The sequence below is a fragment of the Gossypium hirsutum genome, chromosome D04 (genome assembly GCF_007990345.1).
Source record: "Gossypium hirsutum isolate 1008001.06 chromosome D04, Gossypium_hirsutum_v2.1, whole genome shotgun sequence".
In the NCBI taxonomy this organism is placed as follows: Eukaryota; Viridiplantae; Streptophyta; class Magnoliopsida; order Malvales; family Malvaceae; genus Gossypium; species Gossypium hirsutum.
Genome location: NC_053440.1, coordinates 35,225,469 through 35,239,206, shown reverse-complemented (window position 1 = coordinate 35,239,206; position 13,738 = coordinate 35,225,469). Strand labels below are relative to the sequence as shown.

General features: G+C 33.8%; 1 protein-coding gene across 11 annotated transcripts; it reads right to left on the bottom strand.

Moving 5' to 3' along the window:
* Positions 1-1,059: 1,059 nt before the first annotated feature.
* On the bottom strand, positions 1,060-5,038 carry LOC107899250 (tRNA-dihydrouridine(20/20a) synthase). Of its 11 annotated transcripts, XR_001684626.2 has the most exons (7): positions 4,229-5,026; positions 3,721-3,824; positions 3,216-3,253; positions 3,017-3,139; positions 2,783-2,909; positions 2,624-2,682; positions 1,060-1,304 (listed from the first exon to the last, which is right to left on the bottom strand). XR_001684626.2 is itself a non-coding variant. In XM_016824912.2 (4 exons), exons 1-4 carry the CDS (start codon positions 4,252-4,254, stop codon positions 1,266-1,268), a joined length of 315 nt encoding a protein of 104 aa, XP_016680401.1. In that variant the 5' UTR covers positions 4,255-5,036; the 3' UTR covers positions 1,060-1,265. The 11 variants fall into 11 exon arrangements, 1 of the variants encoding a protein (XP_016680401.1); XR_001684624.2 differs by lacking the exon at positions 3,216-3,253 and having other exon boundaries at positions 4,229-5,032; XR_001684625.2 differs by having other exon boundaries at positions 3,017-3,253.
* Positions 5,039-13,738: the final 8,700 nt, after the last annotated feature.

Sequence of the window (13,738 nt, the reverse complement as noted above, 5' to 3'; positions counted from 1 at the left end):
AATTGCTATAGATTTTTATTTACTAAAGGGATTAGATAGTAATTAAATCAAAGTTAAAAGTGATAAATAAACCACTTTTAAGTATGGTGGATGGTTAGTACGATAATTAGCATGGATTTTATAAAATTTATATTACAATTAAAGTTATAAAATGAAAATAAAGTAAAATAAACAAACAAATAAAGTGGAGAACATGGAAAGAAAGAGAAAACATTTCCCATTTATTCTTCCTCCATCGTTTCTCCTTATCTAGGAAGCTAAAGAGTAAAATCAAGCTTTAAATCGGAATTGAATCAATTGGAGAATAATTGAGGAAAAGACAAAATTTCAGATTAGTCCTCGACGTCTTGTTTGTTATTGTTTTTGTTAGAAAAGTTCATATAGAACTTACTATCACTACACCAAAACAAGCTTTTAGCGGCGCTTTTTTAGGCATTTAGCGGCACTTTTTAGCGTCGCTAAAAGTATTTGCGGCGCTTTGATAAGCGCCGAAGAAAATGCCGCTAAAGACTGCGTCGCTAATAAGACCTTTAGCGACGCTTTTTCCACAAACGCAGCTAAAGACCAGGACCTTTAGCGGCGTTTCTCCCACAAATGCCGCTAAAGACCAGGACCTTTAGCGGCGCTTTTCTCAAAAACGCCGCTAAAGAACAAGACCTATAGCGGCTCTTTTCCCACAGACGCTGCTAAAGATCATGACCTTTAGCGACGCTTCTATTAAAAACGCCGCTATAACATTGACTTTTAGCGATGCTTTTTCACAAATGCCACTAAAAACATAACTTTTAAAAAAAATTAATTAATAATTGACTATTTCTATAATAAATATTTTATTATATTTTATTTTTGAAATTTAAACTTTAAACTATATAATTTTAAGGATAAAAAATGTAATTAAATTAAATTTTCTATTAAAATTTTAACTTTAAAGGTAAATATAAAAATTAATGAATTTAAATTTAGAATTAAAATATTATATTTAAATAAATGAGCAATCTACCTCACAGCTCATCTGATATATATTAACTCGGCCAAATATAAAAGAAGCTACAAAACACGTAATAATTAACAATCATGATTAAAGAAGCTAGTACATAAGGTAGCTACAAAATCCTGTTTCAATAACACCTAATTCAAGTTCTGACTAAGATAAACGACCATGGAATACAACATTAAATAACACTCTACTTGAAAAAGTGCTAAGCCTTGGCTTTTCCAGCTTGAAGAGATTCAATTTTTCCAAGTTTTTCCATGAATCTAAAGGCTTACTGGGACAACACAGCTTCTTCTTCAACACAAGTAACCTACAAAAGACAGAACATGACCATTATGCACTATTATTCTAAGTACCATTTCCTGAAATATTATTAAGAAAATATATAGCATTAGCAGCACAAATTCTGAGATTTATTCCTTCAGTACCATCCTGTAATTGAATAAATTTGTATTAATAAATAAACCAACCCTTCTAAACTCCTTGCTTTTCAAGTAATAAACACCAATACATACATGGATGCCCAATTTGTATTTCACGAAATACAGGGACTCCACCCCTTTCAATGGATTACCTTCAAATTTTTTATAATTTTATAATTTAACTTTAATGTATTTTTTATATTTATATATTTTTACAAATCTAATCATAATTTTTTTACATATTTTTACTATACAGACCAGCACATACTTGCAATGCAAATAAGGGACAAACTAACTTTTTCCTTCTAAACAAAAAACACAAAAAAATCATAGAAAAAAATAAGAAGAAAGTTTTTCCATTACACCATATTAAACACAAATTACAAGTTCATAATAAATTATATTCAAAATGTCATTGCCCAGCTCAAACTCAAACATTGTAATTAACAAATCATGAGTTACAACTGTTAGCTATACCACCTATTGAACTTTAGAAAGCATAAAGAAACCCAAATGAGCTTCTTAGGCGAATTGGTTCTACTGTTCAAGCTAGTTCTCCTCGTATAGTAATTAAATCAAATGGAAAAAAAAGGGGTTCTTTGTGTCAGTTACAGAAATAGCCTAACACACTAGTATGCTAAAAAATTGGCTACAAATGCTGATTATTTTTGGAATAAAACATTTCAATTATCCAGGAAAGAAATGCCTATGCAAAAAAAGTTTAAGCAATATAAACCATATCAACATGTTACAAAAGGTCTTTATTATCCTTACTGGTTCAACACATACCTTCACTTAAAGCATGCCAACTTCAAGTTCCAAAATAAAGCTAAAGAAAATTGAAAGATAAGCATATAATATATAAAGAGATAAGCAAGAAAACTTTCAGTTTGTGGTCATCGTCGATTTCTAGCTTCTTTTAATATACATCTAAGATTTCCAATATACATCTAAGATTTCCACTGCTTTCTTTCCATCTTTATTGGTGTTCTGATTTTATCTAAGGGCTTTCGATTCAAGATTCCCCAATGCCAGGTTTGCAACTACTGACACGAATGCCTCGTGTGGTTACTAGTGTAATAGCATGAGAAAAAAGTTTATTTAATACACATCTATTACAATAGTTAGACATAAAATAAAGCATATTTAGTACAAATCTAAACTTGAAATTATAAAAATGAGTAAAAACACTTGTAAAAAGTAATACCTCTTCAAAATAAGCAAAATATTTTCCTTCTCGTTCCCCAAAACAAGTCATGTGAGTGGCTAAAATTTACCAATTATCATTTGATTGTTAACTGATATATGAAAACATGGTTAAAAAATAATACTCTTACCAAATGTAAATGTTCTTTCACTAACTTACCAGATTCCCTTGTTGATAAACAATAGTTTCAGCAACAAGCATCTCTGTGTAAAGCCATGCATGTTTGGAGATAAGGAGCGCAAGAGTCCTATAATGATTATCAGTCCATTCCATCATGGGAGCTACGCTGCAAACCGTGCAATAAAAATACATTCTCATTCGTAGGGTGTTTGAAGCAAAAAAAAAGAAGAAAAGAAAACAAGGTGGGGGGAAGCCATAGATGTTATTACGTACCTAAATAGAGGAGGAAGATAGCGACTAGCACCCATCATGTCTTCTGTATGTAATTGAACGTTTTGGGCATAAGAAGTGACCCTTGATTTAGTTGAATGGTTGATAGGTATATTTCTAGAAAATCTGCGAGGGTTTTCAGGATGATAGAATGAAAAGGTGTAAATGACGATATCATCAAAGAATAAGCTGAAAACTTCACCATCCTTTTAACCAGACAAAGGCTGCTCCTCTACGTACCTATCCATTAAAGGAAGCTAGATCATACATTCAATTTATACCAGCAATAGCTATAAACTTTTGCTACTGCGCACTTAATGACAGAAAACTATGTTAAATTTCCATTTCCCTTTTTGTTAAAATAACTCCAAACTAAGAAAAATAGACGAACTAGCATATATATGCATGTATTGCTTTTAAATGAAACAATAGATGTGTAAGGAAACATATGTAACTTTAGAAGACAGGGGTTCTAAGAGACATTTAATCGAACAGTTGAAGAACGTAAAAAATTATTGAATAACATATATATTTATAACATATATAAATATATCATAAATCCAGGTATTGAAAATGAGAACAGTGGAAAGGGAAAGATATACCATAAATCCAGGTTCTTTAAAAAATTATTGAATAAAATATATATTTATAACATCAAGAAAGAAAATCCACGTTAACACTTTTGGAATCCAGGATATAAGGCTGACCTGAGAACTATTCTGTAGATCAATCCTAAAGAATTTGATATTTGAATTATTTGAAACACACTCCAACTTATCTGTTGCTTTTTGACTAGAAGGTTTCCATTTTCCTGGAGAAGGGAAGCTATCACATTTCTTTTGACACTTGAAAATATATTGATTTTTTAAAGAAAAAGAAAAGAAGAGAAGAGATTCTAACATATTGTAAAAAATCTACTGTTGCAAATACAAGTAATTAAAACAAAATCATATTCATAAGATTTTAAAGAAATCATAAACATACCAACTCCACGTGTTAAAAATGCCACAATTTGCAGACATAAATATGTTTTTCTATTAGTTCAAAAGCATGGAAAAGAAAATAAAGAAAGAGCAGAGCAAAAGAAACAACGATAAACTATGGAGCATAACTTGATTTAAGTAAAACAAATGCATATTATATATTCACAATTTATTATTCACCTCATAATCTGCCTCAGAACTTTGTTCATCAATACAAAACAAGAAGAATTACCTCAGACAAATGAGGATAAAGACCATTAATTGTTGGCCATCATTGTCGCTTTCTACATCCCAAAGCCCCTGGAATACATAGCAACTTCAAGCACATATTAGAAACATTTCGACTGAGCTAAAAGTGTAAAAAAAACAGATTATGTACAAAACAAGGAATATTTCAGAACAACTAAAACAAAACTGTTTTTCATGAACTTCCACAATTTAGAAGTATTATTTCAGATTATGCACAAAACAAGGAATATTTCAGAAACATTTCGATTGAGCTAAAAGTTTCATGCCCTCCTATTGACAACCCTTCCACTCGGTACCCTTCAATTTCCAATCCCTTTTTGCTCTTTTTCCCATTGTTTCCTTGGTTTCCTGGTTCTAGATTCTTTGATTTTGATTTTCCCTAGATGTGAACATGCCGCCATAGAAAGTGACATGAGCAGTTTCCCAGGATCCACCAGTGTAAACACCAGGGATTCTTGCGTTAACTAATACAAAAATGGAGAACAATGAAGCTAAATGAAGCATGGTAAAGGAAGAAGATGAAGCAACGGTGTAGCCATTGTTTTTTGTTTGTATAAAAGAAGAATAGAAATGTTTTTTCGGATGAATAAAATGTGAAGAAGAAGATGAGGAGATGCAGAGGGCTGCCGATTTGGGGAATTTGGGGGGAAAAATAAAGGGAATCGGGGTAGGGGGAGAAATGGTTTGGGGAAAATAAAAGGGCTGCCGATTTGGGGAAATTAATGGGAAAAATAAAGGGAATCGGGGTAGGGAGAAAGGAATTGGGGGGAAAAAGAGTGGGGGAATCGATTTTGGGAAAAGAAAGGGGAAAAAATAATAAATAATAAAATATTTTTTGCGGCATTTTTTTAAAAACGCTGCTAAAGACCCGAGAATTAGCGGCGCTTCTTCAAAAAATGCTGCTAAATACACGAGAATTAGCGGCGCTTCTTCAAAATTGCCGCTAAAGACCCGGGCATTAGCGGCGCTTCTTCAAAAATGCTGCTAAGACACGAGCATTCGCGGTGCTACTTCAAAAACACCGCTAAAAACCTGAGCATTATCAGCGCTTCTTCAAAAACGGCGCTAAAGACCCGAGCATTAGCGGCGCTTCTTCAAAAATGCCGCTAAAGACCCGAGCATTAGCGGCGCTTCTTAAAAACGCCGCTAAAGCCCCGAAAACTCAAAAAACGACGTCGTTGGGCTTAGGTTTTTTGCGGCGCCTTTTGGAAAACGCCGCTAATGCTCCGTTTTAGCGGCGTTTTCTTAAAAGCGCCGCTAATACTCGATCTTTTGCGGCATTTTTTAGAAGCGCCGGTAATGCCTGATTTTTAGCGGCGTTTTTTATCCAAAGGCTACTAAAAACGCCGCTAAAAGCCTGTTTTGGTGTAGTGTATGTTTTTTTTATTATGTTTGAAATATATTATAATATTAGTTTAAGTTAATTGTAATTTTATAATGTTGGCATCTAAAGGACTAAATCATAAAATATAGGAAATATGTTTATTATGAATAGATGCAATGTAATGGATGGATGTGGAATTATTATATGATTGAATGATACGTATATGATGATGTTACAAAGTTTGAAATGATATAGAAACGATAACAGTGCCTGTTTGAACTTAGTAAATGATTAGGATACGAATGACATGTCATTAGGGTCCAAACGGAAGAAGGAAATGGTTCAATCAATAAGAATGAAAAAGGGTGTTTGATCAGGATTAATATGATGGCTTGAGATCCAAAATATGTTGCGAATTCTCTAAAGCTGGTGTTAGCAACATTGAACTAAGCTCATGATAGCAACCCTGGTCTAAAGCTAGTGTTAGTAGCCCGAATATGTTAGCTTGTGAGAGCAAATTAGTCCCGTTTATCCAAGTTCATTTTACTAGGGTTCTTCGGGCAAAAAACAAAAATGAAAACTATATTAAATGGTTAAACGATATTAAATGGTAAATAAACTATTGAAGAGAACACTTGTGAATGGAATATACAAGTTTGTAAATGTGAAAATGATTGGGATTGTATATGCTATAAGATAGATTGTTATATATACCCATATGATTGTGTTATAAGTTAATATCTTGTAAATGAACTAACTAGTGAAAGTATTTGTTGATGTGCATATGAGAATAATAGGATGCCAAAGGATTGCCATGCTTATTTCTGATTTGTTTAGTTGTTTAATCGTTGAATTATCAAGGTAAGTTGAGTAAATTTCATATGGACTTACTAAGCATTTTCGTTATGCTTTTCGATGTTTTCCCTCTTTCTTATAGATTGTTGATTTGCGGAATGTGTCGATTGGATCGCCTCAAAGCTCACACTATCTAGCTCTAACTCAATAGTCTTTTGATAATTTTAAGTTGGTTACGTGGCATGTACATATGTATTTATATGTGTTAGCTTGGAATGTTAACTTAGTTGAACCTTACTTAATGCTTGATTTTGGAAAGGCTAGTGCTTGTGTGTATATGTATTTGGTAAATTGTTGTGATTTTGAATGACTCTCAAAGGGTATGTTTGAACTTGAAATGGTATGGTGGAATGATGGTATTTAATGATTAAATGTATGATTGACTTAGTTGAAATTGTATAGCTAGAATTGGCATATGTTGAATGGTTTGTTTTGGCGCCAAATTTTGGCATTTTGGGTTAAATGATTCAAATTGATTGTTTAGGTATGTTTTTGGATTAGTTTGGTGCAAGTATAAGTGTGCATTTATAAACTAATTGTATAAATTTTTGTTGGTATGAAATAGGTACGAAAATGAAGATTTCTACAAATTTAACAGGAGGTATTGATACCATGGGGTTGGGTATCGATACTTTAGAAATTTTTTTGAATTTCAAAACACCGAACCTCAAAATGGTATCAATACCATCATAAAGGTTATTCTTTCATTATTTACCAAAAAGGCTATTTGTCGCGTGTAAAATGGGGTGCAATATTTGTGCAAGTATACACATCAGTTTAAGTAATAAAGAGGTAACTGAGTATTGTTCCCACGGATCGGACTGAGGCACAAATTGGTCAAGTTATCTTAATAGGGTTAAGTTAATGCTATATTAAAATGATTGAAGGAAACGATATGGCAAAAACTAAGGTAAATATGCGATGATGGGTAAATTACTAGAATTGCTTTGGCAAAGGTGATAATAGAAATGTAAATATGGGAGCTATTGCGTGAATAATATATAAATGATCAAATAATCAACTAAGAATGCTAAGGTGAAGATATTTTGGTAGAGAATCAAGTATAACGTCTACAATATTTATGTGGAAGGTTGGGATTACTTAGAATCAACCTTACTGGCAATAATGTCTGGCAAAATCTTAATTAACTTATTGTACAGAAGAGTCCTAGAGTGGCCTGACTCTTTCAGGGGAAAAACCTCAAGTCAATGTCCCTGCTCATAAAGGGTATTATTATAGTAACCTATGTAATTCCTTCTTTATGATGCAAACATCATTCGAATGTTGCTCATGCCATCCAATATTAGCTAAGCAATCTAACCTTTTCCACATTAAATCAACTTAACAAGAATAATATGTCACCGGCTATTCCTAGGGATTGCACTTAAATAATTGAATGGGCAGTAAAATAATTAGATTTATACCATGGAAACTTAAAACAGTTAAGTATCATCAAAATAACCCTAACCCGATGAGATTTAACTCATCGGTTGGAAAATATAATTCCAAACCATCACCATCATTTACAACCAAATAAATTCACAAGAGAGCACTAAGGAAATAATGGAAGAACGTTGGGAAAACAGTTTCTACAAGTCCAGAATTTAGCAGCACAGTCCTATGTTGATCGAGAGGATGACTTCTTCTTCCACTCGAGATCTTTTACTCTTCTACTTCTCTTCGGGATGCCTTTTGAGGTTCCTTTCATCATCTTTTTATAGATAGAGTTTAGCCAATCAATTTGCATTAATCTTCTCCTCTTTTCTAGGGTGATTTATCTGGTACAAGTTTAAATTTCAAACTGAAACAGTTGTGCGTGAAATGTTTGACTCAGTCTTCACAACATTGTTGCGGAACTCCTATTGACATATCATCTGCACTTTTCCCCAGTGATCGGCTGTTAACGTCACAGTAATAATGTGCAAGCGTACACTATCGATACAAGTATAATAGATAGATGTGAGTCTATCGGATATCGATCCCACAGGGATGGTAGTATTTTGTCTATTAATGTTAGTGCAATAACTGGATATAAACGAGATAAATTGTGTGGATAGTTCTCAATGCAGTAAATTTAAAAAAAAAATATTATGATGATAAACTGGGATCCCCAACATGAATCTTCAGTAGAATACTAAGTGTTCACAAGGTACAAAAGTGTAGGTGATTGTCAAGGCAATAAAATTCAATGTATATCTTACTCAGTGTTACTCTATTTAATCTAAGACTTAGGCATGCATATTAACCTCACCTTCCGATGAGGACAATACGACACTATTAAGAACAAGTGAACTAAATTCCTCTAATCCTCACTCAACTTCCATTGAAATGCTTGTTGGCTCAAACTGTCACTGTATTTTCCAGTGTCAATGACTGCAATAACACATCTGTGTTAAAAAAAATTCAAAACCGAAGATTAAACAATAAAAACAAGATTAAATAAGATAACATTTCACCAAGAATTAATCAGTTCTTCGATACAATCAGAAATCAGAGAGTAATCACCAGCATTTAGAGAGAAATAAGAAAGAATCAAATGAAGAATACTATCCCTAGACAAGTTCACTGAATCTTTCTATTCCCTCTTGTCGCACACTTGGATCTCCTCATCAGGAGCTAGTCTGCATTTGGTTTTCATGTTGGCTCACCCATGAGAGGCTTAAGCTGCCATGGCTGCAAGCTTCAAGGTAGGATGATGAAGATGATAATGGAAAAGAAACTCATGCAGCTCCTTTTTTTTCTCACGTCTACCTTTTATGTCATCTTTCACAATACATGTGTCCTTTCCCCAAAATTAATCTGTCCTTTTACGTACAGGTTGGTTATACTAGACTGGATAGCTCGTGCAATTTTAGTTCTTATCTGAATAGCTGTCAGGTGCGGCGACAATTCTAGATGCAATCTGGAATTAACTCATGCAGTAACATTAATGCAATAAGATAGCAAAATTAAAGATAAAATAGGGTAGGATTCACTGAGTTATAAAATGCAATTTGCTAAACTGAAAAAGCTAAAATGTATGCTAAGGATAACTAAATGGGAACAATTTAAGTAATAAGTAAGGGGAAAAACCTATGTTCTTTCTAGTGCTATCACCCAGCAAAACTTCACTCTTTTATTTTCTTTTTTCGAAAACCTGTTCCTTTCCTACTATCATACAAAACTTCCACAAAAACCAATTAAAAGCACAAAGTAACTCAACATAGTCAAAGTCCGAATGTAATATAACAAATGCTAATTAAAATGCCATAAAATGCAATAAAATATACCTAAGTACAAACAATTAGATAGGTCAAAAGGCAGAAAATATAACTCTTTTCAAGAGTTATCACACCCCCAAACCTAAGCTATTGCTTGTCCGCAAGTAAAAGTTTCCTATATGAACTAATGCAAATATTTTTCCCTGGTGTGAAACCTTTTCATACTGCTTATCTGTTTGAAAAACAATTTATATCTCAGTTTTCAGAAATTTTCTCTGTCCTAAAGTCTATTCAGATGGCTAAAGTTTGTCTAGCGAAGGTAGTGCAGAAATATCTCCTAAAAACAAAAAACTCCTAAATACTCATCCACTCTCTCCTTCCGTCGTATAACAAATATCTTCTAACCCACTTTGTTCATTTGCCACCTAACATTAATTTATTATTATTATTCTAGATTTTCTCTATTTTTTTGGAATGGGTTAAGGAATTTGGCATATCACAACATTTTTCTGCCCTGACAATCACAGTGGATCGTACACCGAATTGTCGAGGCATTACATATGTCACAATTTAAACAACAAAGCATTCATGAAGCGAGGGTGTTTGACTAAAAAGATGGATGGATAATACAACTACCTCCTTAGCTACCCAGTCTTTAGCTACAGTGGAATGTCCCTAACAATTTTTATTACACACTTATACTTGGACTTACCTTTCTAATCAACAACACGATGTAGTAAACAAAATGGTGCTAACCTACTTAATGATGCTGAATCATTAGAATGTCTACTATCTTTTATTTCAATAATATGTCGTTGTTAATAATACTAGGTTGTAGAATCCTTAAGACATTAAAAGATACTCACTATAATTAAAAAAACTAAAGTGTAGAGTATAAGGCATCCTATTTTTAGAAATTAATTTCCAGGAAATTTGGCCTCAACAAAACTTACCAAATCCATTTTTACAAATTCAGGAAAATCAAAAAATAATATTTATAATTATCATCGAACATCATGAATAAAATCTGTAGTTCGTATAGACAAACAATATATCAATAGTCATAATTGCATGTCAAAATACTTTGATATGCAACAATATGGATATATCCTAAATACAAAACGCAACCTAGAGGCCCAATACACCCCTAAATCTAAGGGATGCCTTGTCCCCAATGCATGAAACAACACAAACATAAGTATATGCATGGATATAGAAAAAAATAATATGGAATGCATCGAGTAAAGAAATAAGGAAAGAAAAAACTTATCGGACTTAGACTGGACTGTAGGTGCATCATCCAAGTCGTCTTACGATCTTGTGGGCTTTGACTTTGTACCTCATTTTTTGTTTCAAAGTAGTGCTCTCTCTCTACCTTCCTTATCGGTTTTCGTAAGATCATCGATCAATTGATCGATTGCTTTGTCTTGCTCAATTGCTGAAGTCAGTGAAGACATGGGTAAAAAATTTTACCCTTATCAGCATAAGTGGTAGTGGTAGTGGCAGCAACAATGGTAGTGACTTGCTCATCTTTCTATCATTCTTCTCTAGGGCCTTTAAATGCAAATTTTCCCAACTTATCCTTAGCAGCTTTCTCCTTAGGAGTGGCTTCTTCTTCCATGGAATCACTGCTAGTAGCTGGCTGATCTGGCTTCTCTTCAGAGTCATCAGGTGACAGCAAGGTCGATAGAAACATAGGAAATGGTGGTATGGGTTTTGAAAAATTCTTCTAAAGGGATCTACATAAGGCCAAGTCTTGATTTTTCGCATACGCCAAATACTGAGCCTGGCATGCATTGAGTTGTCCCAACTCTTCAATGAGGTGGTACTACTGGACTTCAAAAAGGGACAACCTTTGATCTAGTTGTGTCAAAAGAATGTAAGATTTTCTAGTTAAGGGAATCACGAGAGTCAAGAGATGTTGCTGTGGTAATTTACCTGGCAGGTGAAGCTTGATGGTGTTGTGACGCCGCAGCAAACGCAGATCCTCTAAGTTTGACAAAAATAACTCGTGTTATCCCACCCTTAGTAGGGGTAACATCCTCAGCATCACTCAATGGTACATTTGCTGCTTCACATAGGGCCAAGATAAGAGAAGGGAAGTTTAAACTTCCATCATTCTTCTCTACACACTTGTGAACTTCTTGGAATATAATTCTCCCAATATTTATCCTTCGGCCTTGAATAATAGAATGCAACAACAACATTTTCTCCTTTGACACCATCGTATTATGTGTTGATGGCATTAGTCTACTTCTCAGGAAGTGATACTAGACCTTCCCTACTGGCTTCAACGTAGCATGCTTAACGGTGTAATAATCGTGGCTTGAAATTGTCCATTGTGTTCCTTCAACATACAAATCATTCAAAACTCGTGATAATTTCGCTAGTGTAATATTGTCAAAAAACTCTAAATGTTCATCTTCAACCTCCTTGAGACTGGAATGGGTATTTATTTGGTCTTCATAAAACGAAACAGATTTACCCCTCATGTAGATGAATGGGGAATCTAGGGAGTTAACATGAGCATAAAACTCTTGCACCACTTTGCCCAAAACATCTCCTGGATTTAAACAAAACTTACTCCAGTTGTGTTTTCTGATAACTGACGCCACCGATTCATCATATCCAAAATGGGGTTCATCTTTCAATAGAAATCCCTGCTCAAAGCAAAATGATCGTTTGAGAATGTTAGATGTGTACCTTGTAGTGACAACAACATTGAAGAATAGCTTCAGTTGAGAACCCTCAGCATAAGGAGATTCTACCATCTTTTAAGTACTCTTCGCATGGGCCATAAAGGAATTTTGATAAGAAATTTGGGAAAAGTACCCGAATGTGAAGAGAGTAACAGAGGAGTTAAAGAAGGAATTAATGTAAAAATGAAAACTTTATGAGAGGTAAGAGACATGAGCAGTTGGAAGAAAAAGGAATTAAAAGGGGATAGTGATGGCGATTTTTAGGGAATGGGAAACGTGAGGAAAGGGGTTATGACGTGGGGAAAAAATTAAAAAAACGAAGTTTTAGGGGGAAATGAAATATTCGGGCCCTCTATTTAGGGCTTGTATTTGAGTTTCCCAAAAGGGTTTGCCAACAAATCTTACTTTTGAAGTTTTCCAACTGATCAAGTATTGACACCTCATTACCCAGTTTATTGTGGTATCATACTCCTCTCTAATGATGCGACATTACTGCTTAGCGCTTACTAGCAAATCATGATCCTTTTATTTTGTTTTGATTTAAACTTAAATAATTAAATATTAATAACAAGAAAATAATGAAAAATTTTATTATTATTTAAAATACAGAAATTAAAAGAAAAATTGCTAAATTAAATGTTACGAAGATTAATGGTTTGCTTATCACGTTCAACATGAGCACCCCAATAATGCTTCAGGCGTTGTCCGTTAACTTTGAATGTTGCTCCTGTTTCAAAATTTTTAACAGTAACAACTTCTTGCGAAAACACTTGAAATACTTTAAAAGGTCCTAACCATTGAGATTTTAATTTACCAGGGAATAACTTGAGCCTAGATTTAAACAACATCACATGTTGTCCAAGTTCAAGTTGCCTTGATAAATTTTTGCTATCATGCCATCGCTTGGTCTTTTCTTTATATAAACAAGTATTTTCATATGCTTGAACCAAAAATTCTTCCATCTTATTCAACTCTAATAATCTTTTGCTGCCAGTAGCGGCCCAGTCCATATTCAACCTCTTCATTGCCCAAAATGCCTTATGCTCAAGTTCAACAGGCAAATGACATGGCTTACCATAAACAAGCCTTAAAGGTGACATCCCTAATGGTATTTTAAATGTTGCTCAGTATGCCCATAGAGCTTTATGTAATCTGGTAGACTAGCATTCTTGAAAAGGATTTACTACATTTTCCAAAATTTACTTAATTTCTCTATTAGAGATTTTGACTTGGCCATTGGTTTGGGGATGATATGACGTGGCAATTCTGTGTTTCACCCCATATCTGCGATAAGTGTTGGCCATTAATTTGCAATCAAAATGAGATTCTTCGTTACTGATGATTGCTTTCAATGTCCCAAATCTTGTGAAAATGTTCTTATGTAAAAGTTTCAATACCGACTTACCATTATTAGA